The sequence below is a fragment of the Poecilia reticulata genome, linkage group LG4 (assembly GCF_000633615.1).
Source record: "Poecilia reticulata strain Guanapo linkage group LG4, Guppy_female_1.0+MT, whole genome shotgun sequence".
NCBI classification, from domain to species: Eukaryota; Metazoa; Chordata; class Actinopteri; order Cyprinodontiformes; family Poeciliidae; genus Poecilia; species Poecilia reticulata.
This window is the reverse complement of record NC_024334.1, coordinates 28116056-28142336: the sequence shown is the minus strand read 5'-3', so window position 1 is coordinate 28142336 and position 26281 is coordinate 28116056. Positions and strand designations below refer to the sequence as shown.

The following is a 26281-nucleotide window of genomic DNA, read 5'->3' as shown; positions in this document are numbered from 1 at the left end:
AAGAAATGCATGAATCGAGTGAAGAAAACCGATCACAGCAAAACTCTAAATTATTGTTTTCCATCTCTTTTTCTACAAGATGAGTACAGGCGTCTGTGTATTGTGGGTGTCCCACAAGGACTCCCTCACACCTTCCCTAATGGATACTTCCCCAGCAACAACGGAAACTACGGATTCAAGCTGCCCAGTATACCAAACGGTAACGGGAACGGAAGGCCACATACCAATGGAGGAGGGGACGGCTTTGGAGACAATGGAGGGACTTTTGGGGGAAATGGAGGGACATTTGGAGGAAATGGAGGAGGCCTGAATCACCTGAACATAGGTGAGTCCCTTCAGTAGATCTGAATGATTAGGTTTACTGAAACCAAACAGAGAGTGTGGTACCTACACAATCTTTTGTGAACGTTTATTCTTTTTTGTGTCCGCTGTTTTCTAAGGCACCGTTTCTGTGAATGAAAGCCTCGATTTTTGCCAACATTTTACCCACCTGTGCTTAAATGGACGATGCATCCCAACACGTGGGAGCTATCGCTGCGAGTGTAACATGGGATACAAGCAGGATGTCCGCGGGGAGTGCATTGGTAAGAATCACGCCCATGCAGTTTGCACTGGACCACAGAACCACATGTGATGCAGTCAAAGTTACAACTTTGTTTCAGGCTCTACACTGCCATCTCCTGTAAGATTAAGGAACTTARCTAATGTCCTGGTTGATTATTTGTGATCTGTTTTTGCTCTGTTTTTGCTATATACATATAGATGTGGATGAGTGTTTGAGTAACCCATGTATCAATGGCGACTGTGTCAACACACCTGGGTCGTACCACTGCAAATGCCACGAGGGATACCAGGGGACCCCTACCAAACAGGCCTGCATTGGTACATCTGAAAATTCCTTCAGCATGCATAAATTCATCATATTGGAGTCAAATGTTTCATGAACACAATTAACAGTTAGTCTCACCTCTTTATAGACATTGATGAGTGTATTGTGAATGGAGTGATGTGTCGTAAYGGCCGCTGCGTCAACACAGAGGGCAGCTTCCAGTGTATCTGCAATGCTGGCTTTGAGCTTACTCCGGATGGGAAGAACTGCGTTGGTGAGGAAAAAAAAGCAAATGCAAAAACATGACTGAACTTCATACGGAAGAGGTCATTGTCATGACATTCATCAAACTTTTATTGGTTCTGCCAGATCACGATGAGTGCGCCACTACCAACATGTGTCTCAATGGCATGTGCATCAATGAGGACGGCAGCTTTAAGTGCATCTGCAAGCCGGGCTTCACTTTAGCACCCACCGGCCGGTACTGCATCGGTAYGACTTAGCATTTGTAAATTTGGTGAAATCTCAATGATCATTTCTTTTTTAAACCAGAAATTTTGTTAAATTTTTTTAACTTCCTCACAAGTTGCTAATTACTACTGTCCAAAAATAACTATACAAACAAGAAAATTAACAATTCTTTAAGGAATATGCTATGGAATCTTTCCAACTTGCTACCAGTTCATTGGATTTGTAAAAGATTTTGTAAAAGAAACATGCATATTCACAATTGCTAACTTTTTAAGTAGAAGATATTTCATCTTTTCACTTAAAGGGTTTTATCACTTCTGGAAAGAGTCAAAAGATCCTCTTGAAACAAGAGAAAAAGTTTGGTTGTCTTCTACTTAAGCACTTAGGATCACACACTCACCCTGTATTTTTCTTTTGAGGGTTTAACTACACCACCAGTAGCTGCCTGCTGGCTAAGTATATTKGAAGAAAATTATAATAAAATTCTGATCTAAAAGAAGGTTGGGATTGAAATTAATTTATTGGCATAAATCATTAAATACTTTCTATTTGCCTCATGATGCCCTTCTTTTGYGCCTTCTCTTTCCATCAGACATCGACGAGTGTCTCACACCTGGCATCTGCATGAACGGCCGCTGCATCAACAGCGAGGGCTCCTTCCGCTGCGAGTGCCCACCGGGTCTGGCCGTTGATGTTGATGGAAGAGTGTGTGTGGACACACACATGAGGACCACCTGCTACGGCACCATAAAAATGGGAACGTGCTCGCGTCCATTTCCAGGAGCGGTGACCAAGTCTGAGTGCTGCTGTGCTAACCCTGAGCATGGCTTTGGAGAGCCCTGCCAACCCTGCCCATCCAGAAACTCAGGTAATATCTTTGTGTCAAAGTTGAGAGTAAAAAAAAACAAAAAAAAAAGCGAAAATCTGCTTATTTAAGCTGTTTGCTGTTCAATGTTTCCCATTCAGCTGAGTTCCAGGCCGTATGCAGTGGTGGTATTGGTATCACAACTGATGGAAGAGGTAAGCCTTTTTCATAAAAAAAAAATWATCGCTTCATTCATTTTTATCTCCAACATCGTCTGAGTTACATTTGATGGTCTCTTAGACATCAATGAGTGCGCCTTGGACCCAGAAATCTGCCAGAATGGCATGTGTGAGAACCTCAGAGGAAGTTACCGCTGCATCTGCAACATTGGCTACGAGTCTGACACGAGTGGAAAGAACTGCGTCGGTGAGTCTGTGTTTGTTTTCAGAGCTTAACTTTATGGGAAGTTTATAATATTTCTTCCTGTAAAGAAAGGATTCACAGATGTTTCAGGGTTGCTGTGATTATAAGTGCACTACAAATGTTAGTAAAAGTCAAGTAGCTGTGTCTATGACTTGTGTGTTTGGACATCTGCAGTGCCAGAAAAAACTATTCAACCCCCTTSAATTGTTTCTCATTTTCTGTATTTTACTGGAACTCTTTGTGAGAAACCAATAGAAAAAAATGCCTAACTTTAAAGTGGAAAGAAAATGTATGCATGTTTTTCATTGTGTCAACATAAAAGCTSCAAACAGTTCTTTGAAGACTGTGGTTATAATGTAACTAAATATGTTTACCTGAGTGTGCACTGGCACACTATAAATGCAGCAGTGTTGCTCTCTTGCCAAAGCATTTCAGGGGCTCCTTCCTTTTCCTTTTATGGTGTATGGTGCACCAAAGACTTTCAGTAGAACCAAAACATTAAAGACTTATATCCTGGTACAGTGTTGTAGACTGGAGAAGCAGTATTATGTACCATTAATAGTGAAACTTTGACTGTCTTRTGAAACTTGTAGAAATCATATTCAAAACAATTACTGAAATAAGTTCAATAAGCAAACATTGATCATGATTTAGCACTTTCTAGAGGGCTCACAAAAAGCTTTAATTGCTTCAAAATATTAACATTTTGCTGCAACTTAGTGAAGGAAACAGTGAACTTTGGACCTTTTTAGAGCTTTCACCATCCATCTCAGAAGATATGAGTCCTTCCCCAATCATATTTGTCTCTGTTCCTTTCACTTTATATTTTTAAATTAATTATCTCAATTCACAAGCAAATACATTTAGTAGGAAAGTTACTTCCTTAGATCCACCTTCTGCTTAACTAGAATGTAATGTTTACTCCAGTCATTTTTTTTAGCCAAAAAATAGTAAGACTCCGTCATGTTTAAAAATTAAAATAAGCAATGGAAAATGCTTCAGATKTATTTTATGGGACCTGAGAATCATGAAAAGTGTGTGAAAATATTCCACGTCAACAAATGTGGATTTGCTTTTCTTACAAGGAGTGTTGACAGGTTTCCAGTGATGAGCCTGAGCAATAATAATAAGTAAACAATGCAAATAAAGCCTAACGATGTTGAAAAGAGTTTTCTCTCTGACCTACTGGCAGATATCAACGAATGTCTGGTGAACCGACTGCTCTGTGACAACGGCCTGTGCAGAAACACACCGGGCTCCTACACTTGCTCCTGCCCCAAAGGGTTCGTCTTCAAACCCGACTCTGAGACATGCGAGGGTGAGTTCTCACTCCGCYAAAGTCATGTTTGGTTGTTTTTCTGTTGTTTGTTTCTATCTGTGGATATCATCTGCAGGTGGAGTTAATGCCAGATGTGTTAACTTACTAAAAGTTACCTTTCCCTGATTTCAAATGTGTGTTTTTGCATGTCCCAGATGTCAATGAGTGTGATTCCAGCCCMTGCATCAATGGACTATGTCGCAATGTGGCCGGGTCCTTTAACTGCGAGTGCGCCCATGGCAGCAAGTTGGACTCCACGAATACCATCTGCGTTGGTGAGACAGTCGTTTAATGTGAATTATGGCARCAACATGGAATAAAAGAGATTCTGGTGGTTGATTTTTTTACCTTTTCTTTTGTAATTTGTTAATTTTCCATTTTAGTTTGTTCCGATTTCTCCTTAAGAAATAAGCAGACCAGATTCATCTGTACAAATAAAACCCAACTTAAAAGAATGACAGCATATCAGTCTTCTCAGACTATAGCTGCCTAACATTTTCTCCTCAAAATTTAGAAGTTTGCCATGTTATACATACAGATTCTGCTTTACATGACTCACAGGAAAATATAAGTTCATGTATGTCATCAACCACTTAAAATTGTGTGGGTGTTTCTACATGCCTCTGCAAAAACAGGTGTGGACACAAATTACTAGAAATTTAAATGAAAACTGGGGCAGGTGAACACATGCTGTTATTTAGAAAAGAGCCCAAATTTAGCTTTGGTTCCAAAGGAGATTACAATAATTGAAACAGATTAGAAATAATAAATTGAAATGAGAGATTAAATAGTAAAGTAAGAAAATAATTTCTTTTAGTTTTCAAAGCCATATGCCCATAGGAAATACAACTAGAACAAACATTTTGGTATCTACTACTATATCAATCACAAAGTTCACACTGTTCACAYTGTTGTGTTGCATTCCTGCTCTATATTTCCCAGTGGGAAGGGAAGAGATTAGGGAAGAAAAGCGTGCTTTTGTGTTTGGGTGGTCGTCTGGATTTGGTGGGAAATCTTTGCTATAAGGAATGCAGGGTATGGGATTAGAAAATAACAAAAATGCACAGATTTATGGCATTTACCTAGCTTAACCTTTAGCCTCAGACAGAAATGCTTATTATTTAAGAGTAAAATATGGAAAGTTAAATATTTTTAGAGTTTTAACATGATGTTACCCAAGTTTATGTGATAATGCTAATGTGCTGAGGTCATCTTTGATCAGCTTAGCTGTTTGGTTTATATTTTGTGTCCCACAAACACRAGTTTAATAGGGAAAAACTGGCTTGGCAAATGTTTTGTTTGGATTAGAAATGTGCTCACCACATTTTGTAGCCTCTTGTTTAGGTTTTTTGGCTGGGGAATCCTGAGTGTTAACAGAACTGTTTGTTTCACCTAAAAACACCAMAAAGTTCTTTAGATAAAGTCTTGTCTGTTCTGCTTCGRCCCCACAGACAGCATGAAGAGCACTTGCTGGCTCACRATACAAGACAATCGCTGTGAGGTGAACATCAACGGAGCCACGYTGAAGTCTGAGTGCTGCTCCACGCTGGGAGCCGCCTGGGGCAGCCCCTGCGAACCCTGCGAGATCGGTTAGTTCACTTATCCTAAAACACGACTTCATGAATGTTTGTTAGTTTGGGTGTAAAGTTGACGTTCACTGGCTRTTCAGTGAAGCTACATAATTTGTTGCAAGTATTTTATCGCAATGATGTTGCTGAAAATCTTTTGTACACATGACTTTGTTTGAATTGCACAATGTCCCCACCACTCTGCATGACCTCTARCATCTCTAAACCAGAAAATTAATGTTCTTCTTGTGGGCATTAAACCACATTGGAGTTCATTTAACTTGCCTGATATAATATAGCAAAACTGTTCAATAAATCACAGCAAAATTAAGCCAAACATTTACTGAGTCTTTTRTTGAGAGATGATTCTGATCCGGAGGAATCAGTCTGAGCTTCACAGTGGAAGGTGAAAACACAATTAATTCTTTCATCAGCAGCATGAGAGAATGCAACTGACTGGATCTTCTGTGCAGAGAGCAGCATCTCTATAGTAAATGTCATACCAATGATTACTTGCTTTAAGAGCAACCAGCATATGCGCAATTTGGAGATGTGAGTTCTTTTTACCAGCTGAGAGTCACATTCCATTGGAAGCAGGGCACATATCAATCTCTCTGTGCAAAACACCTGATCGTAGCATTGCACATATTCGTAGTTAGACTGTGGATTTTTTATTTCAGCTGCTGCATTTGGATTGTAGCCAKAGCCGTGGTGGGATTCAAAGCACCCCACTGACATGTTGCCAAGACTAATATAACAGATTACCTGGAGTTCTACCAAGAATCCACCCTTGGCATACAGCACGTTTGTTTGTATCTTTAATTGTTTAAAACTCTGCTGTGGCAAACCAACCAGTTAATTTTATCTGAATGTTTTTTTAAGTAAATCAGATGTGAGTCTGAGGTAACACGTCCCATTTTCTCAGAATAATGAGGGTAGCAGCACAAAAAGAGTCTCTCTCAGCATGTTTCTCCATTAGTGGTTCGGTCTTAATTCTCCAGATGTAAAAAAAAAAAAAAAGTTACCCAACCCATTAACTTATCTCTGACACAGCAAAGAGTTTGATAACAAACAGCAGATATCCTGGCGTTGGTRCTCGTCTGTTCCCTGCGGCATTCACAGTTTTCCAATCAATAAACTATCATTTAGTAGCCTAATGAGATCACTCAGACGTTAAAAGTCTGTGTACGTRCCACAAAATTCAGACTTGCACTTTACATAACGTTGTAAAATGTCATAAATCCACGCTGCTGTAATTATTAACAAAAGAAAACTGTATATACTGTATATAACATTGTTTTTTTTCTTAGACACGGCCTGCTCTCGAGGATTTGCTCGCATGAAGGGCCTCGTCTGTGAAGGTGAGTGTGTTTCATGTCATTGTGTGTGTGAGACTGTGTGGCCCCTTTAGTTGCCACTGATGATCCTGAACATGTGTTTTGTACATTGCAATTATACCTCAGTCTCATGATTTTCCTTTTATTTTGAAYGTTTTATGCATGTGTCAATCTCTTCTCTCCCTGCAGACATAAACGAGTGTGAAGTGTTCCCCGGAGTGTGTACCAACGGGCGGTGTGTGAACACCCAGGGATCGTTCCGCTGCGAATGCGCTGCAGGCCTGACCTTGGACAGCAGCGGTCGCACATGTGTGGGTAAGAGYAACTTAGATTATAAAACCGCCACTTCTTCAAGTCCAAATGCAGAAATCCTCATTTGGTTTTGCAAACTTTCTCCAGACATGCGCAGTGAGCAGTGCTATAAGAAATGGCACGAGGACGAGTGCGGTGAGCCGCTTCTGGGAAGGTACCGTGTGGACATGTGCTGCTGCTCTGTGGGTGCTGCTTGGGGGGTCGATTGTGAGGAGTGTCCTAAAGAGGGAACGTCAGAGTTCAATACCATCTGTCCCAGAGGTCGCGGCTTTGCAAACAGAGGAGATATTCTCACCGGCAGGTCCTTCTATAAAGGTACTTAATGTTGCCTGCAGATGGGGAGCCAGTTTGTGGTAGAACCGCACTGAATCCACTGTATGAGTTGGTTGTTAATCTCTTTTTAAACGTGTTTCTTTACAGATGTGAACGAATGCAAGGTCTTCCAGGGTCTGTGTACTTATGGAACCTGCAGAAACACAATCGGCAGTTTCAAATGTCGGTGCAACAGCGGTTTTGCTCTCACAGCCGAGGAGAGAAACTGCACAGGTTCGAACTGGGTGACAGAGGCTCTAAATTTAAGATAAAAAAACCTGATAAAATGTTTCCACAAAACAAAAGAAACTGTTTCCTTTTCTTCTGTATACCTTTGTTTCAGATATCGATGAGTGTCGAATCTCCCCTGACCTCTGTGGCCACGGCACATGCGTCAACACACCGGGCAGCTTCGAGTGTGAATGCTTTGAAGGCTACGAAAGTGGCTTCATGATGATGAAAAACTGCATGGGTAAGCTTGAACTACAGAAAAATGTTGCCAGAACTCACTTTTAACACTCATTTGGTAACTTTTCAAATTATTTTATGGTTTTCTAATTAATGACAGACATTGATGAATGCGAGAGAAACCCCTTGCTGTGCCACGGAGGAACCTGCCTGAACACAGAGGGAAGTTTTGARTGTGAATGTCCTGCAGGATATGTGCTCAGCAACGATGCATCTGTCTGCGAAGGTAGTGATGACAACAGTCATAATGTAACATTTCAGTATTAGAAATATTTTTTTACATGATGATGTAACTGTTTAGAGAAAAAAATTTAGCCTTCATTAGTTGTAAACCTTAATTATTAAAATATATCAATTTTAGTAATATATTGCAATATATTACTTGTGTAATAAATCTCCAAAATAGATTAGTTTCCCTTTTTGAGCTGAATTAATTTTATAAATGAATTTGTAATCATATCTTTTATGTTTTATAGTGCACCTATATATACATGTATATGCATCCATGAAAGTTAAATGAGTTTATTGCAAAATAATCAATACATTCTTGTATTTCAGAATGTATTATGCATTTTGTTTTTATTTTTACCTTTGTTTAGATATGAATGAATGCCAGCTGAGTGACAACTTGTGCAGAAACGGACAGTGTGTCAACATGCCCGGGACCTACCAGTGCTCCTGTAACACCGGGTACCAGGCCACACCTGACAGACAGGGCTGCGTCGGTACGCGGAAAATTTGTTCTGATATTGAATAACATTTTGATAGAAGTTGAAATCCATTCAACTTTAAGTTTTCTGTTTTCACTGAGACTGTGCATGTCCAATGTTTAATAATGACGACCTCTTCTCCAGATATTGACGAGTGCACCATCATGAACGGAGGTTGTGAAACTCACTGCACCAACTCTGAGGGCAGCTATGAGTGTAGCTGCAGTGAGGGCTACGCTCTGATGCCTGACCTCAGGACTTGTTCAGGTATTAAAACGCTGGACATGCTTTCCTATACACTAGGACATTTGCGTGTTTACTTTTAACATAAAAAAACAACTGTTCCTGCTGTTTGATAGATATTGATGAGTGTGAAGAGACTCCAGAGGTCTGTGATGGAGGCCAGTGCACCAATATTCCTGGGGAATATCGTTGTCTGTGTTTTGATGGATTTATGGCTTCCATGGACATGAGGACCTGCATTGGTAAGAGGAAAATTCTTCAAGGTTCTTTTATCATTTTATTTTTGGCTGACGCATTATTTATTTTCTCCCTGACCTGTGCTTAGGTTCAGACATGTTATGACTCTGTTTTGTTTTCTGTGGGACTTTCTCTGTCAGTCTCACTTTAAATCACTCTGAGCTCCGTCGAGAAAACTCTGCTTGTGTAACCGGTCTCTGTCCATCCCTGTCTGCCCAGATGTGAATGAATGTGATTTGAACCCAAACATCTGTCTCCACGGTGACTGTGAGAACACCAAAGGCTCGTTCATCTGCCACTGTCAGCTGGGATACTTTGTCAAGAAGGGATCCACAGGCTGCACAGGTACACACACACAAACACGCACACCAACAGGGGAAAAAAAAAACCTTCTGTGGAGGTCTGAGCCAAGTGTTTAAATAGGTCAACCATTTATTCAAATTTTTCAGTTCTACATTTTTAGAAAATTATATATGTAGCTCTAGAATGCAATCAAGAAATAAGTAACAAGTTGTGGTAAATGGTGAGGAAAATTTCCATTTTAGTAATGCGTTATTTACAATAAATGTAAATTGTTATCAAAAGGACAGAAATATTTTTTAAGATATCGTTCTGCAGCCAAGGCGCCTTATTGCCATCAAAAACTGTTCTATTCTCTTTGTGATGCTTTTTTTTAGAAATGAAAATTCAAAACTGTTCAATTTATTAGAATCTAACAAAGTATATTCTCTCCTTTCCTGATCAACGATGCACTGCATTTGTGTGGAAGTTTTTTCTTCCAGATGCTTTCAACAAATTCAAAACCACTTATTACTGATGAGAGTTCTTATGGTAGTTATTATTTTAAGTTCACATAACAAACAGTATAACTGTTGGATATTGTTGCTGTTTATTTCTCTTCAGATATTGATGAKTGTGAGATTGGAGCCCACAACTGTGACATGCACTCTGCTTGCATTAACGTGCCGGGGAGCTTTAAGTGTCGCTGTAGAGAYGGCTGGGTGGGAGACGGCATCAAGTGTGTGGGTGAGTCGATTACTCAGATTGACTCTGTAAATATTGAAGTTGTGGATTATTATTTACCAATATTTAAATCGATTTAAATTCAATGTAATTACCTAATTTTGTCTGGAGCTGTACTTTAATGCCAAAATGATGGTGACACGATAATATTTTATTTCCAGATTATGATGAATGTGCCTCAGAGGACCACAGTTGCCACCTTAATGCAGATTGCGTCAACACACCAGGGTCATATAGGTGCACGTGCAAAGAAGGATTTAATGGAGACGGCTTTTCGTGCTCAGGTAAGAAAACTACTCTGATGTTGGACGCTCACTTTAGAGCAGGTTTGGTCAAATAGTCTGTGATTGAAATGAAAGTTTGACTTTCAATAAAGAGAACGCAAACTTTTTAGAAAAAGACCAATAATCTAGATGTGAATTGTAAACCTACTACTTCTCAGACCTTGCTAGTGAAGAAATATTTAGGCATATTGCAAATAAGAAAAAAAAAAACACAATAAACTGTCTTTAGCCAAAAATAGCACTGCTAATATTTTGAATGTAAGAACCAAAGGCATCAGTTGTTGATGAAAAATAACGGTTGTCTTTTCTAAATTTTTCCTTTCGTTCAAGTGTGAAATTGTATTTCATTCAAGTCTAGCTTGGCATTGTTTAATAATGCATTTCTTTGCTTTATTTCAGACATGGATGAATGCGCAGACAACGTCAACCTGTGTGAGAACGGGCAGTGTCTGAACGCTCCTGGAGGCTACCGCTGCGAGTGCGAGATGGGCTTCACGCCCACTGAGGACAGCAAGGCCTGCAAAGGTGCAGCACTAATTCTGGCAGACTSCTTTACTTTTCCATTCAAGTAGTATAGCGTAATAACCTTGTCTTTGGTATGTTCCCTGCAGATATCGATGAGTGTAATTTCCAGAACATCTGTGTGTTTGGAACCTGTGAGAACCTGCCAGGCATGTTCCGCTGTGTTTGTGACGATGGCTACGAACTGGACCGCAGTGGAGGAAACTGCACTGGTAACTGTCACGCTGAAGTTTAAATAAATAATACAAGGCTTCATGTTCTATTTTTCAAATTGACCTTATGGCGTTTAACCAAGTCCAACAAAATAAGTGTAAACAATAAAGAAACAATCTACCATCTAACTTAGTAAACTTGATAAGTTGCTGATTTCATTGTTACAAACTGCTGTGCAGAGCAAAATTCTCTGACTTATTAGTTTGTGTGTTTTGCCAAAAATATAAAACTGTTATACTTCCCGTGCAAAGTTAAGCTGGCGTTTGTTCAAAAAGGAGTGTTTTTTGTGTGTCTTCCAGATATTAACGAGTGTGCTATCCATGTGAACTGCCTCAACGGACTCTGTGTGAACATACCAGGGAGCTACATGTGTAACTGTCCACCTGATTTTACACTCAACCCCACTGGCGTGGGCTGCGTGGGTGAGACACATTCAGTTGATCTGCAATAAGAAGATTTCAAGATAGTCCTCCAAGTGTAATCTTAGATATGATAAAATAGGTGAATGAACTTCATACCAGCACAGAAATTGTGTCAGTTCATCCCAAGCTCCAAATAATGTTTACTCAAAAATTAAAATAAAAATTGTTTTAATAAATAAATGACTCAAGAACAATTTAAGTAGCACTCCAATGTTTAAATTAATTAACCAACTAAACGTTTTTTACATTGCACACATCATCAAATCAGCTGTGGGCACAGACTAACCTGATGCAACAAGTTAATAGATTTATTAGTTGGTTAATATAGGACACATTAAATACCTAAACTGTTGATGGTGACATTTTATTGCATGTCGAGATCTTCCTGCAGGTAACAAGTTTAAAGCATGCCACCTAGTGGCAGAAAGAGGAAGCTATCAGCAGCTACCATGAAATGACAACAATTATTTCCATGTCTTTAATTTTTCTTAAGGGGAGCAATTGTATATTTTAAGTTAAAATCAGGGGTGCAAAAACATAATATTTCCTTACTTTTAAAGCTGGGGGAGGAGTCTGATACTTGCTCCATAGTTTAGGTGAAAATATTGCTTTCCACCTCACACACCAAATACTCCGTCTCATAACTACGTACAATAAAACTTGGAGAAATTCAGAAACTGTACTGTTTGCTGTTTAAATACTTCTATGGTTTATTTAGGCTTAACGGTGCTGTTTACTCCTGTCAGATACCCGTGTCGGTAACTGTTTCTTGGACATCCTTCCTCGGGGTGACGGAGGAATCTCCTGCAGTGTGGAGATCGGTGTGGGTGTTACACGAGCGTCCTGCTGCTGCTCCGATGGAAGAGCTTGGGGAAACCCTTGTGAACTTTGCCCAACATCCAACTCCTGTATGCATCCTCAGAACCAAAATCCACTCATTTGCCCTGTAATGTTTTTTTTTAATCACAGTGGTTCACTGCTTATTATTTCCCTGTAGCCGAATACAAGACTCTCTGTCCAGGAGGAGAGGGTTTCAGACCGAATCCTATCACTGTTCTTCTGGAAGGTAGAACATGCCGCTTTCTCCTTTTTGGATGATACATGTTAACAGAAAAGGAATAACGTGACAAACACTCATTTCTCTATTTGCCTAATCTTTAAGACATTGACGAGTGCATGGAGTTACCGGGTCTCTGCCAGGGTGGGAACTGCATTAACACATTTGGTAGCTTCCAGTGTGAGTGTCCGCCAGGCTACTACCTGAACGAAGAGACGCGCATCTGTGAAGGTATCTGCTCCTCCTTTAACGATGAAGACATTACAAAGTGAAAGCAGTTGAATGAATTTCATTTATTTTTAATTTTTTTTTTTTTTTTGTTCCAGATATTGATGAATGCACTGCTCATATTGGGATCTGTGGGCCTGGAACTTGCTACAATACATTGGGCAACTACACTTGTGTGTGCCCCCCTGAATACATGCAGGTCAATGGAGGAAACAACTGCATGGGTGAGTGGTAGAGGCTCCCTCAAATAAATACATTTACTGCAGTTTTGTAGCGTATTGGAAAGTTCTCATTTCTGCCTCGTAATGCAGACATGAGGAAAAGTGTTTGCTACCGCAACTTCAATGACACGTGTGAGAATGAGCTGTCGTTCAACATGACCAAGAAGATGTGCTGCTGCGCCTACAATGTGGGCAAAGCCTGGAACAAGCCRTGCGAGCCGTGTCCTACTCCTGCTACCAGTGAGCCGCAACAAAAACCCAGAACAATGCATTAAGTAGACTTATTGAACACAACTTCACTGACATGTTTCATCAYGGCCACTGAGTCTCCTCTGTGCTGATTCGTCCAGATGCGTACCGGACGCTGTGCGGTAACCTCTCTCCTGGCTTCATCATCGACATCCACACCGGCAAACCAGTTGGTAGGTCATGGTGAATCCAGCAGGGGTTGTCAATCAGTTTCAAATGATCACTTTCAAAGCTTATTGATGCTATTTTATAACTGTGCTTTATTGTCACAGATATTGATGAGTGCAGAGAAATCCCGGGTATTTGCGCTAACGGAGTGTGYATCAACCAGATTGGAAGCTTCCGTTGTGAATGTCCAATGGGCTTCAGCTACAACAACATACTGCTGATTTGTGAAGGTTAGTCTCAGCTCTAATATATTTTATTCTTCTATCTGCTGCATTATGAATTTTCCTGGGGACGACATGCAAATAACCATACAATTTCTTTAAAAAGCATTTTAAAACTAAACGTTTCTTCCTTTTAGTGCTTTTGTAAAGGCACTAATTTAATGTTAAAGTAATGTTCATTAATAAAAACACATTCAAATCCAGTATAGATCATTTGCTTTAGTAATTCCACTCACTAAGTGATTAGTTGCACACAGACRCCATAAAAATCTGTTTTTATTTGATATCACAGATTATTTTTTTTGCAWATTGCTGTCATACTGTTTTGACAGAACAGACACGTGCTTCATGCACCAATGCACCTCRTATCACAAAGAACTTACTACTAGAAAGGCTGGTTAAATAAATCAGTGATAAATGAAGTCGTACCAGGACATACATGCTCAGTTAAAGCATGCACATCTCTTACTCACTGGCAGTGAGGTACGTTCACAAGCCTCCCAGTTAATTTCTGCTTCAGTTATCATCAATTATGTTCTTGTAAAGGCAACTGGGTCCAGCAAAGTCATCAATCAGAACCTGRGAGTATCTTCCTGAACTCTACAACTCCATAATGGCTTTTTTGTCCTGTCGTACGCAGTCTCAGAGCCAAATCTGATGAGTTATGGAGCTGGTGATCGATGTCTATAGCTTGTTATTTTCTATYTCCATCACAGATATTGATGAGTGYAACAGCGGGGACAACCTGTGCCAGCGCAACGCAAACTGCATCAACATCCCAGGCAGTTACCGCTGCGAGTGCTCCCAGGGCTTCAAACTGTCCCCCAGCGGGGCCTGTCTGGGTGAGCTCATGTTTACCTTCACAGATTACCAGCAGGGACGGGCTGGTATTAAATCTGCATCGTATGATAATCCGGCTGTAAAWACACAGTATCGCTGTATTTACTCAAAAAAAAAGASTAAACAAAATAAATCACATGATGTAACTGCTTTTRTTTTTAAAMSCAACAAATATTTCTACAAATCCTTCTAAATTTAGTGTTTTCAATGTGTAAAATATTCTTTTTTCAAAGAATTGTGTTCTTATTTTATTTTGCRTACCATTACGAATATAACTGGATATACTCCTTTAGTTCCTGGATGTGTGTGTTTGTTTTTACCTCTTTYTGACCAAGATAACATAAACTGCTGAATTTGTCTATTTTGTAAGTGAGATAAAAAAGTAACATGTTTTTAGACCAGCCAGGGTGGAGAGTAGTGCTATCTCACCACTCACAACTTAAACTTTAAATGTTTAAGTTGTCTATCTAGACATTAAATGTTTAGATAGACATTAAATGTTTAGATATCTAGACATTTAAATGTTTAAGTTGTCTATCTAGACAACTTAAACATTTAAAGACCAGATGTTAAAGAAATTAGATATCTTATTATGATGTCAAGAGAAGGCTGACGGGTAATTCAGACCAATAAGGAATCAACACATAAGGTTATTATAATGGTATAATACATATTACTGCAAGTTAAGATTAAATGCTTCTCTTTTCTCAATGTATTTCATTAGTTTTTGTGCTTGAGCCCATTCTGACAGTAATACTTTTTTTAGTTAAACTTTCATCCCTAGATTGCAAGTTCATGCTTAAATATGGAGAAAAAAAATCTAATATATTTATTTGCAGATCGCAATGAGTGCCAGGAGATTCCTAACGCGTGCAGCCATGGGCAGTGCATCGACACTCAGGGCAGTTATCGCTGTCTCTGCCACAATGGCTTCAAGGCCACTGCTGATCAAACCATGTGCATGGGTAAGGGTACAATCTCAAACTTTCTGATAGATACAAATGCTGTATGTTGGCTTCTCACAAATGAAATCATGTTTTTTTTTTTTTAATGCGTGTGCTTCAGACATTGACGAATGTGAAAGGCAGCCGTGCGGCAATGGTACCTGTAAAAACACGGTGGGATCCTACAACTGCCTCTGCTTCCCTGGATTTGAGCTCACACATAACAATGACTGCATGGGTAGGAACTGTTCACTGTTCTGCTTCAAAAAAAGGCAACAGCAAGCTKTGTGCTTTAAATGTCAAAGTGTTTCAGGGATTCAGCTACTGTCATATTGATTACATTTTATACGTATATTTTTTAATAAAATAAGCTGCGTCAACATAACATTTAACATGTAATACTTGAATATGCAACTTTCTTTCTATTTTTGTGTGTGTGTTATAGCCACAAGAAAGCTCATTTAGCTTACTTTTGTCATTCAGTTATTCTTGTCAAGATTTCTCACTGTTTTTCATAATCATTGCAACATTTTCTTTTTCCTAATCACTCTAACATTTTCTTTACAGACGTAGACGAGTGCTTTGCTCTGCAGGGCCAAGTGTGCAGGAATGGACAATGCATCAACGGGCTTGGCTCTTTTCAGTGTCTATGCCATGAGGGTTACGAAGACACCCCTGATGGAAAGAATTGCATTGGTAAGTYACAAGTTCTAGTAGAAGTGTTAGATAAATATAATCCACTAAAAGTCACACTGGATGTAAAATTATGCTTTTAAAWKRWTYCCCCCCYCCCMAGATATCAATGAGTGTACTAGTCTGCCTGGAACATGCTCTCCGGGAACCTGCCAGAACCTGGATGGATCTTTCAGATGTATTTGCCCTCCAGGTTACGAGGTGCAAAATGACCAGTGTTTAGGTAAGATRAAAAAACCTCAATACATCATGATTGTTGACACACACCATGACATATTCAGTTAAAAAAAMAMAAAAAAAACTGAGGTATCTGCAGGTTTCAYTTTTTAGCAACACAGTCAGTCCATGTTTTACTCGTGTGGATAAACATAACCRTGTTACAGCAGTGAAGATAAGGTCTGTCCCATCACTCTGCACTTCTGCTTTTACACAACAGTGTCTTTTTTGTGTTACCACCAACCCACCTCACATTTATTTATAAAATGTCTAATAGTAAGATCTTTTTTGGCAACCTCGCACTCCCCGCCCCAAAAAACTATCAGTTTCTGTATGGAAAAAAAATGAACGCTTACAGTTTATTGATACATCAGCCATATATAGTCGTCCATTTGTGGATTTGCAAATTCCTGTGGCCGAGAGACTGCAAGGTCTCTTTTTGTCAGTAAAGTGCAGCTTTAAATTAGTTATGTGGTATTACTTAAATGGCTGAAATCTTGATTAACACCTTTTTTCTTTTTTTTTTTTTTTCTTTTGCACACCATCTTACTAGATATTAATGAATGTGAAGTAGAGCCCAACATCTGCCAGTTCGGCACCTGCACCAACACCCCAGGCAGCTTCCAGTGCTCCTGCCAGCCGGGCTTCGTACTCTCTGACAACAAACGCCGTTGCTACGGTAAGAGTTACCACAATGCTGAAGATCAAAGTGTAGCAATATTTATCTTTTGTGCTTCCTGTTAAAACCGCTTACGTTTTATGGTAGACACCAGAGAGAGCTTCTGTTTCACCAAGTTTGAGGCGGGCAAATGCTCAGTCCCTAAAGCATTCAACACCACTAAGGCCAAGTGCTGCTGCAGCAAGATGCCTGGAGAAGGCTGGGGGATTCCCTGCGAGCTCTGCCCACGAGAAACCGATGGTGTGTAACACACACATACTCACCTTTTCACACATACATCTGTAMACAATGTCAACCATAAAACATTGACATTTTGTTGACACTTCAACAGCTGCTTTCAACACTCTATGCCCCTACGGCCTTGGAGCTCTGCCTGGACTGGGTGACACTCGAGAGGGTGAGTGCTGCAACTGTGATCTGTTGTCCTGAATATAAAGAAAAGAAAATAACAGATTTGCTTAAATGAGCTAGCTTGTTCTGACTGTGTGCAGATATGAACGAGTGTCTGGATAATCCTGGAATTTGCCAGAATGGAATATGCATCAACACAGACGGCTCTTTCCGATGCGAATGCCCCTTCGGATACAACCTGGATTACACTGGAGTCAACTGCATTGGTGAGATGACTTCTAGATAGATGCTCAGCTTATAGAACAAGACCAGGACAGAGCTATGGTGTTAAATGTTTCCAGCTAACAGATTTAATCTCTAAAATCACTATTATCACAGAATTTTGCTTGACTTAGACTGTGGATTTATCTGCATGTATGTGTGATCGATGTAGCGTTTTGGGGTGCTTAATAATGGTCATAAAATCAACATCCATTATCATTTTTTTAATGTATTTACTTTGTGTGYTTGCTCCTGTGATTCGGTTTCTTCAGACACGGATGAATGCTCCATTGGGAACCCTTGTGGAAACGGAACCTGTACCAATGTAGTGGGAGGCTTTGAGTGTTCGTGCCAGGAGGGCTTTGAACCGGGACCCATGATGACTTGTGAAGGTTAGTGGATCACRTCCAAGAATACTTATTTTATGGACATTACCTTTTAGTAATGACTCTMTGTCTGTCTTCTTGGCTCAAGACATTAACGAGTGCTCCCAGAATCCCCTCCTKTGTGCTTTCCGTTGTGTCAACACATTTGGGTCCTACGAGTGCATGTGTCCTGCCGGCTACGTGCTGCGAGATGACCAGCGCATGTGCAGAGGTGAGATGGCAGATCAGAGATAACACTCTCACTTTTACCTCTTCTCCTCTGTTCTGGTTTTTGTATAAATATGAGTAATAGCATTTTACAACCGTGTTTTTAACCAGTTGCCTTTTTTTTTTTTTTTTAACCCTAAACAGATCAGGATGAGTGTTCGGAGGGACTAGATGACTGCGACTCTAAAGGCATGGCCTGCAAGAACCTGATTGGAACCTTCATGTGTATCTGCCCTCCTGGCATGCAGCGGCGACCAGATGGAGAGGGATGCATGGGTCAGTAGAGATGTGTCAGGTTATAGTTTACAGGATTCCTGCAGAGTCTGGAAAATTATGATATTTTATTTAAGCATTTTCAAAATCAGGATAGGGATGGAAAATGAGAATATTTAATTTACCAAAAGTAAGTAGCTCCTATTTGGGCTCTTTTTATGTAAGTGTTGTATAAAAGATACTCACAGCTTGTTTCTGCTTGACTACATGAAGACTTGAGGTCTTTAGTTGGCCTTTTCAGGCAACATTTTTGTTAATCAYTGACTGAAAAGCAAAAGATATATGCACACTCTATAGGTTGTCTTGATTAAGTATGACTCAGATGAACAGATATCTGTCATCATGTATGTCCATCTTGCTACTTTTCCATCTATCAATGCCTCTGTCTATCCACCCAGCCATTCATCCATCTGTTTTCATCCCTCCATATATGCTATTTATTCATCCTGCCATACTGCAGTAACTTTGTTGCAACAGAATTCTCCCTTTTCTTCAGACTTTTTTATTCCTTCACCTGTTTGTTCTGCTACAGACTTGAACGAGTGTCGTGCCAAACCTGGAATCTGCAAGAACGGTCGCTGCATCAACACGGTGGGGAGCTACCGCTGCGAGTGTAACGACGGCTTTGAGCCGAGCTCAACAGGAACCGAATGCATTGGTAAGACCTATGCCACCGGCTGTCCCTCGATTGACACTAATTAGTCTTTCTTTGCGTATTTTATGAGATTTCTGTCAGCATAACCTCCTTTTTGTGATGAAATAACATTTTTGTTTTTTCTTTATGACCTCAATAACTTTTCAAACTTTCCCACAGTTTTGTGTCCTTTAGGTGATAGATGATCTTAAATCCAASAATGCATTCAGATATAAAAACACTTCTTCTTTTTTCCATTAGACAACAGAAAGGGCTTCTGTTTCAYAGAAGTCCTGCAGACTATGTGCCAGCAATCGTCAACCAACAGGAACACTGTGACTAAGTCTGAGTGCTGCTGCAACGCGGGTCGAGGCTGGGGGTCACAGTGTGAGTTGTGTCCTCTGCCTGGCACTGTGCAATACAAGAAGATGTGCCCTCTTGGACCTGGATACACCACAGACGGTAGAGGTGAGTAGCAAACTATGATCTGCACCCACAATGTGTTACTTTGAAACAGGAAAATTAAAACAAAGATTGTAATAATGTTTTAATTTTCATGTGATTTGTGAATGTATTCACACAGCAATTAACGTCTAAGTATTTTATGTGTTCTATCTGAATTTTATAAGACAGTTCCAGACAGTTTGATAGTGGAAGGAATATTGCACATCTTTATTTTAAAAAACGTTTAAAACTTAACATTTGAAAAGTGTTGTGTGTATTTGCACACTGTAGAACCAACTGGACCTGGACTTAAGAGTTGACTWTGACCTAAAAAAAATTGGCTTGTGAAAGTCTGTTGCAATAGCAGTCAGTGCACATCAACATAAAGTAAAACTTTATTGTTACAGATATCAATGAATGCCAGGTGTTGCCAGATCTGTGCAAGAACGGTCAGTGCATCAACTCTATAGGATCCTTCCGCTGCCACTGTAATGTAGGATACAAAGCTGACTTCACCAGCACTTCCTGCGTCGGTAAGGCTGATCTTTGCTTTATTTCCATCCAATTTTTTCTCACTTTGAAAACATTCAAATCTGTCAAATCTTTCACTGGTTTTAACTGTGAAGATTTGTGTTGGCATCTTCACTCACCTTTCCTCTACTTCATGTAACTTTGCTGCATATTGCAGATGTGGATGAATGTTCCTTGTCTCCGAAACCCTGTAACTTCCTGTGTAAAAACACTGAAGGCAGCTACCTGTGCTCCTGTCCCAGAGGATACAGCCTCCAGCCAGATGGAAAGACCTGCAAAGGTGACAGAACGCTGTAGTTCAGCTTAAGCCAGCTTAGCCTTTGATGATTAAMATTTACTTTTGGAATAATATGTAATTTGCAAATATATTCACACAGCAACTAGCTTCAAAGTTACGTATTGCTTGTTTATGCTTATTTTCATCAGCATTGCATGTTTTAAGCTAAATTAGTTTGCATGCCTTGCTTTATTTTTGCATTAAGATCTGGATGAGTGCTCGACAAAGCAGCACAACTGCCAGTTCCTCTGTGTTAACACCATCGGAGGCTTCAACTGCAAGTGTCCATCTGGCTTCACTCAGCATCAGACCGCCTGCATCGGTGAGTTCAGTTACAAGTAGTCGAACCTCTGGCTCTGTGACTCGTGCTAATTATTTGACACTAAAGTAAATAATTTAAAGCTGGAAAACATGTTTTTTTTTTGTTTGTTTGTTTGTTTCTTTGTTTCTTTGCAGACAACAATGAGTGCACAGCCCAAAACACTGTTTGTGGTTCTCGAGCTTCCTGTGTAAACACTCCTGGTAGCTTCAACTGTGAATGCTCTAAAGGTTTCTCCCTGGATAGCACTGGCATAGAGTGTGAAGGTGAGCAGACAGAATATGTTCACATATTCAGGTCCTGTTGGGTTCCATATATTGTTAAGCTTTTTAAAATGTAAGAATTTTTAATGAATCGTTCCTACAGTCTTCCATCCATCTTTGATAGCTGTCCTAATGTTGACATTACTGCTGATGTTTGTGAAGGAAGTGATTGAAAGAAAGAAATTTTCCCCTTTCCTTAGATGTGGATGAGTGTACCAATAACCATCGCTGTCAGCATGGCTGTCAGAACATGCTGGGAGGTTACCGCTGTGGCTGTCCTCAGGGATACGTGCAGCACTACCAGTGGAACCAGTGTGTGGGTGAGTCAGTGTGTCCTCAAATCTGTCTGTTCATTTGGCCTGATTGAGAGTCATCACCCACTAGGAACGTTTCAGAAGGGAGACATTTTTTGAAATACTTCAGAAATCTTTATGATTCTTGTAATCCACTGACAATCACATGATGACTGGATAAAATTTTAGGGATTTTATTAAACTGCTGTCATGTTTAGCTTGGTGGACAAGTTCAGAAAATAGCATTGCTAAAATTACGAAAAAAAAAGTTTGATATCTGGGATCACTGCATGTGTTGTGTATGAATAGGTTTCTCTTTCTGCAGATGAAAACGAGTGTCAGAGCGGGACTGTTTGTGGCTCCGCTTCCTGCTACAACACTCTGGGCAGCTTCAAGTGCRTCTGTCCTTCTGGTTTTGACTTTGAGCAGAACGCTGGCGGCTGCCAGGATGTGAATGAATGTAGCACAGGCACAAACCCCTGCATCTACGGCTGCTCCAACACTGACGGAGGCTACTTGTGTGGCTGTCCTGGAGGCTTCTTCAGAGCTGGACAGGGGTGAGGAGTTACATCGTCATCGAATAAGTGAACCATGTTTGGTGTTTGATGTGGGGATTATTAAAACAATTTTCTCTTTTTGTCTCCTCACAGTCACTGTGTTTCAGGTTCAGGTTTCCCAGGCCAACTCATGGAGGGGGATGAGGATGACAGTCTGTCTCCTGAAGCTTGCTATGAGTGCAAGATCAACGGAGGAGGAAAGAATGGACGACACAGGCGCAGTACCGATGAAAATGAACTGAATCAGGTACGCACAGTGACACAAAGTGTCTAAGGGTGTTTTCACTCTTATAGTTACATTTTCAGCTGGTGCAGTTCACTACACTGCACCGTGTCAAACAATCCAAACCCTTTGAGAAGCCTCTTCACCCCCTCGCCTGTGGTGGCGCTGCAGCACAAATAACTGAGGGGAACGACACACAATTCTCAGAGGAAGATGTTAAACCAAATTCTTTCTTCACAGAACAAAAAAATGGAGCAGCGTCTTAGCAGTTCTATGACTTCTTTTTTGTCTTTGGTAAAAGACCACGAGTAATTTTTCTTGATAGCATTAGACTCTCGTGTTTGTTTTGATTGTATTTACCCAGAATGCCCTACGGTGTAGTTGGCTTCCTGCTTTTGGTCAGCTGGGCGTTCACATATGCATTCAAACCACACCGGTGTTCACTTCAACTGAATCGAGACTTGGATTTGTAGGTGGACCAGAGTTCACTTTTTTTTAGTCAACATCGTATAATGTGCATACGGTACATTACAAAAGCATGTATGTATCTGAACTATTTTACATTTTGTTGTTCTTCAACAAGAAACTTCAATTTGTTTTATTTAGATATTGCGTCATCATTTTCTTCTTCTCCTTTGTGTAGGAACCAGTTGTGAGCATGGCCAGTGTGGACACCCAGGCGTCCATCCCCATGAACCTCTCACTGACCTCGCTGCTCAACAAGGAGCCTCTGCTTGAGCTCCTTCCCGCCCTGGAGCCACTGGAGCATCATGTACGTTACATCATAACCCATGGCAACACCGACGAACACTTCCGCCTCGTGGAGCGCCGGGACGGAAAGAGCGTGCTCCGGCTTGGGAAGAGACCGCCTCAGCCTGGGTCCTACCGGCTGGAGATCACCAGCCTGCCTCTGTTTGGACCCCGCAGACTACATCAGCTGGAGCAGCAGCACGACTATGACTACCTACAGGGGGAACTAGGGGATGCTCTGCGGATCAAGCTCCACATTCACCTGCACTGAGCTCAGTGTATGTGGGTGCAATCCTTCTCTGGACTTATTTGTTAACCATTGAATTACTGCCCCTCCCCCCCTGAAAGGACCATCAGACTAACAGGGAGAGAATTAAGGGCTATGAAAAACTGAGTCAATAAGCCCACCTCTACCACCACTTTGTTACTCTGCAAGTTATATGTTGATGTTTTTTTCCTTTATTTGTACCATGACTATAATTCTACCTGACCCAGCACTCATTTCTCTGCTGAGAAGCAGCGGAGAAGAAGGCAAAGAGATGCTATTGTGCTTGGACCTCTCCAACTCCATCCAGAAACCGTAGCGGGTCTTTTTAGGCTAGACGGGGGTTTCATTCACAGTGTCTTAATGTTCCAAGGGCTGAGCTAAAATGTCTTGGGGGTTTTCTTAGTCGTGTGAAAACACCTAATCCCGGGATTCTTTCACAACACTCGAGGATAAAGGTTTGCCACATTTTGCCCCTCTCAGTATTCAAGTGTGCCATTTAATGTATGTGTGCTTTTTGAAAGATTATCACCACGAAGGACTGCAACATTTACACAGCATTTCAGGTTCTTACGTCCAAAGCACTCTGTTCTTTGCAGTTCGGCGATGACCGGTCCTCAGATGCAGACACGAAGAAGCTGCGTTCTGCTCTGATGCAACCGATTGTTGCTCTTGCCCGCAGGCGGAGGGCTAAGCAGGGATTGGCGTGTTTGCGTGTGTGTGTGCTGTCATGTTTGCTTACCTCAGTACCTCTCGCAGAGTGTGGACGCCATGCTGTGATGCTGACTTTGAAACAAAAGAGGGTGCTAGCGTCCCTCAGCATCCATCACAAGCAGGGAAACACCATTTAGCAGCTCGTAGGCTTTTAAAGAAGGTAGATCATGTTGAATTTATTTTGATCTTCACTTCAGGTGTACTGATTCTCATCCTGAGAGCCAGCTTTGTCGTTGAGCAGGAAGTCTTCTGAAATGCTTCAGGAGCTGTAGCTGAAATTAAGCTCACTTTTTCTGACTTCTTTGACAACCGAAGGCTGAGCCTAGTTTACAACGTGACAGGAGCCATCTCAAAGGTACATGACAGCTATAACATTTATTGCTGTGGAAACATTTTTGTCCCCTTACAAATGTATTCTGTTTTTGTCAGTTAAATGATTCAGATCATCAAGTTGATATTGTATCTCACTTTGGTTTTCAGATATTTTTTTCTGAGCCAGGTTGAGGGAAAATTTATGGTTCCATCATTTACAGCAACACTTTCTGGTCCTGAAGCAATAAAACAGTCCCAGGCCATTACTATTGGTGTGATTTATTTTTCTGAAATCTAATCCTAAATTCACATCATGATACTATGATACAAAAATCTATATCAGTCCATTATTTTTCTCACCTTCTCTAAAATATTAAAGGGCACCCATTATAAAAAATGTAAATTTTTGACATTTAGGCTTCCACTTGGGTCTCAACCGTTTCTAAATATTGCCTTAAAGAAAATACCCAGCAGTTTTTTGGCAATAAGTTAATGGGTTTTTGGGGGGGTCTGGAAAAGGAGCCTTTTCAAAAACCTCCCAATGTTGAGTCACATTCAATGGACACTGCATCATTACCTAGCAACCCCATCTGAGCTCCAGCATGTTTGGTCAGCTGGTTTTTTATATGTGCTGTACAATGGCTGGTAGAAGAGACAAGTGTTTTGTTGTTGACTTACTATTCAAAAACGTTTTGTTTCTTGGTTGCACAGGAGGCTCCACTTCTGCTTTTCAAAGTTGCATGGTTGTATAATTATGTACTGTTAGCACCAATTTTCACATGCAAGTGTAAAAGTTGAGTCGGGGGCGTGGCCAGCAGCCGCTTACTGGATTTAAAGTGACAAAACACCATAAAATGGCTCGTTCTGAAATGAGCTCAAAATAGGCAGAACTGAGCAGACTAAAATCTCATGATTTTGTTCCAAAATTTTAACTAACAGGTTTTATGTAACCCATAGAGCTATCCTAGCCCTATAGTAGCAGATGTTATAGGTTTGTGTACCCATTCGTACCTGGTGTCTTTCTTGTGGTTAAATCATGACAGCTGACCTTTTATGAAGAAAAGGTGGATGAGTCCTTAACGTGCTCTTCGAATAAATTTGATCCATGTTTTCTCCAGCTTGTCTTTGATTCTCTGAAACATTTAAGTGTCACAAGAAAGCAAAAACAGAAGAAATCTGCAAGGGGGCAAAAACATTTTCACAACACTGTAAATTAGCAACTTAGAGAGGAGGGAGGGCACACACGGCGAACACAAAACCTCACAAAAAATATCTGTCAGGTCATACTTATTTTATCTCTGAAAGAGAAAAAAGGTGCTACATTACGCCATCTATGTTGCTGTACAAAGTAAGCGCAGTATTGAATCTGCTAACTTTTTTTTTTCCTAGGTTTTGTTGTTGTGTGTCTGCCTTTTGAAATGTCCGACAAACATTATCAAACATGCTTGTTGAAATTAAATTGTATATTTCAAATGAAAAGTAGATTTTTTTTTACTGTCAACAATATAAGCATAACAGGAAGATTGAAGTGAGTGTGACATTCTGTTTCAGGACAGCCCAAGGGAAAAAAAAGCAAGGTAAAAAGCAACTGCTCATATCAGTGATCAACAAAAAGGTAATAAAACTATATGCTTATCTGTAATCTCACACACAGGGAAACATACACTGTCTGTAGGATGCCAGAAATGATGAGGCATATTTGCAAACAATGCTGGGATCTACTTGGTGCTACAATAATCCTTTTCTTTGAGCATTCAGGGTTACTGCACTTCTCCACAGCTAACAGTAGACCAATGTTTATAGCACATAACCATTTTCTAATCTGAAAAAGTTTGTATACTTTGTATCTTTACTGTCAGTCTGTAATATTTTGTTTCTCTTTGCTAAAAAGGCTGTAACCCACCTTCAGCATCAAACTTGAATACTSCCTTTGTTATCCTTTTTGCAGGTTTTTAGTAAAGAAATTGAGTAGCGGGAAGGGTGGGGGTGTGGGGGGGGGTTTAACTCAAAGCTGATGACAATCACTCTGTTGCACCTACAACAACTTTCATTCCTGTTGGAGGATTTTTAGCATCCTAAATGATTGTGTGAAGATGGAAACCAAAGATTTTTTACAGCCAGTGTGGAAAAATGTAAATGACTCACATTGTACAATTTTGTCCGGTGACGATTATGGCAATAAAATGTTGTTGTTGTATTTTTACTTAC

The 26281-nt window shown here is 40.4% G+C and overlaps 1 protein-coding gene across 1 annotated transcript in view; it reads left to right on the top strand.

Moving 5' to 3' along the window:
- The window catches only part of fbn2b (fibrillin 2b), an 82454-nt gene extending 56178 nt beyond the window's left edge, over positions 1-26276 (top strand). The window contains exons 21-65 of the mRNA XM_008407965.2: positions 5298-5435; positions 6725-6775; positions 6941-7066; positions 7151-7378; positions 7484-7609; positions 7719-7847; positions 7944-8069; positions 8443-8568; positions 8698-8820; positions 8913-9038; positions 9253-9378; positions 9937-10059; positions 10218-10340; positions 10740-10865; positions 10952-11074; positions 11375-11497; positions 12244-12405; positions 12495-12563; positions 12660-12785; positions 12881-13006; positions 13094-13243; positions 13354-13425; positions 13525-13650; positions 14358-14483; positions 15321-15446; positions 15547-15663; positions 15993-16121; positions 16222-16341; positions 16888-17013; positions 17101-17253; positions 17345-17410; positions 17505-17630; positions 17898-18017; positions 18100-18222; positions 18363-18494; positions 19024-19149; positions 19387-19593; positions 19977-20102; positions 20258-20380; positions 20583-20699; positions 20834-20962; positions 21160-21279; positions 21578-21809; positions 21903-22056; positions 22676-26276. Coding sequence (XP_008406187.1) covers positions 5298-5435; positions 6725-6775; positions 6941-7066; positions 7151-7378; positions 7484-7609; positions 7719-7847; positions 7944-8069; positions 8443-8568; positions 8698-8820; positions 8913-9038; positions 9253-9378; positions 9937-10059; positions 10218-10340; positions 10740-10865; positions 10952-11074; positions 11375-11497; positions 12244-12405; positions 12495-12563; positions 12660-12785; positions 12881-13006; positions 13094-13243; positions 13354-13425; positions 13525-13650; positions 14358-14483; positions 15321-15446; positions 15547-15663; positions 15993-16121; positions 16222-16341; positions 16888-17013; positions 17101-17253; positions 17345-17410; positions 17505-17630; positions 17898-18017; positions 18100-18222; positions 18363-18494; positions 19024-19149; positions 19387-19593; positions 19977-20102; positions 20258-20380; positions 20583-20699; positions 20834-20962; positions 21160-21279; positions 21578-21809; positions 21903-22056; positions 22676-23053 — 6050 coding nt within the window. The 3' untranslated portion in view covers positions 23054-26276. The remainder of the gene's footprint in view (positions 1-5297; positions 5436-6724; positions 6776-6940; positions 7067-7150; positions 7379-7483; positions 7610-7718; positions 7848-7943; positions 8070-8442; positions 8569-8697; positions 8821-8912; positions 9039-9252; positions 9379-9936; positions 10060-10217; positions 10341-10739; positions 10866-10951; positions 11075-11374; positions 11498-12243; positions 12406-12494; positions 12564-12659; positions 12786-12880; positions 13007-13093; positions 13244-13353; positions 13426-13524; positions 13651-14357; positions 14484-15320; positions 15447-15546; positions 15664-15992; positions 16122-16221; positions 16342-16887; positions 17014-17100; positions 17254-17344; positions 17411-17504; positions 17631-17897; positions 18018-18099; positions 18223-18362; positions 18495-19023; positions 19150-19386; positions 19594-19976; positions 20103-20257; positions 20381-20582; positions 20700-20833; positions 20963-21159; positions 21280-21577; positions 21810-21902; positions 22057-22675) is intronic.
- Positions 26277-26281: the final 5 nt, after the last annotated feature.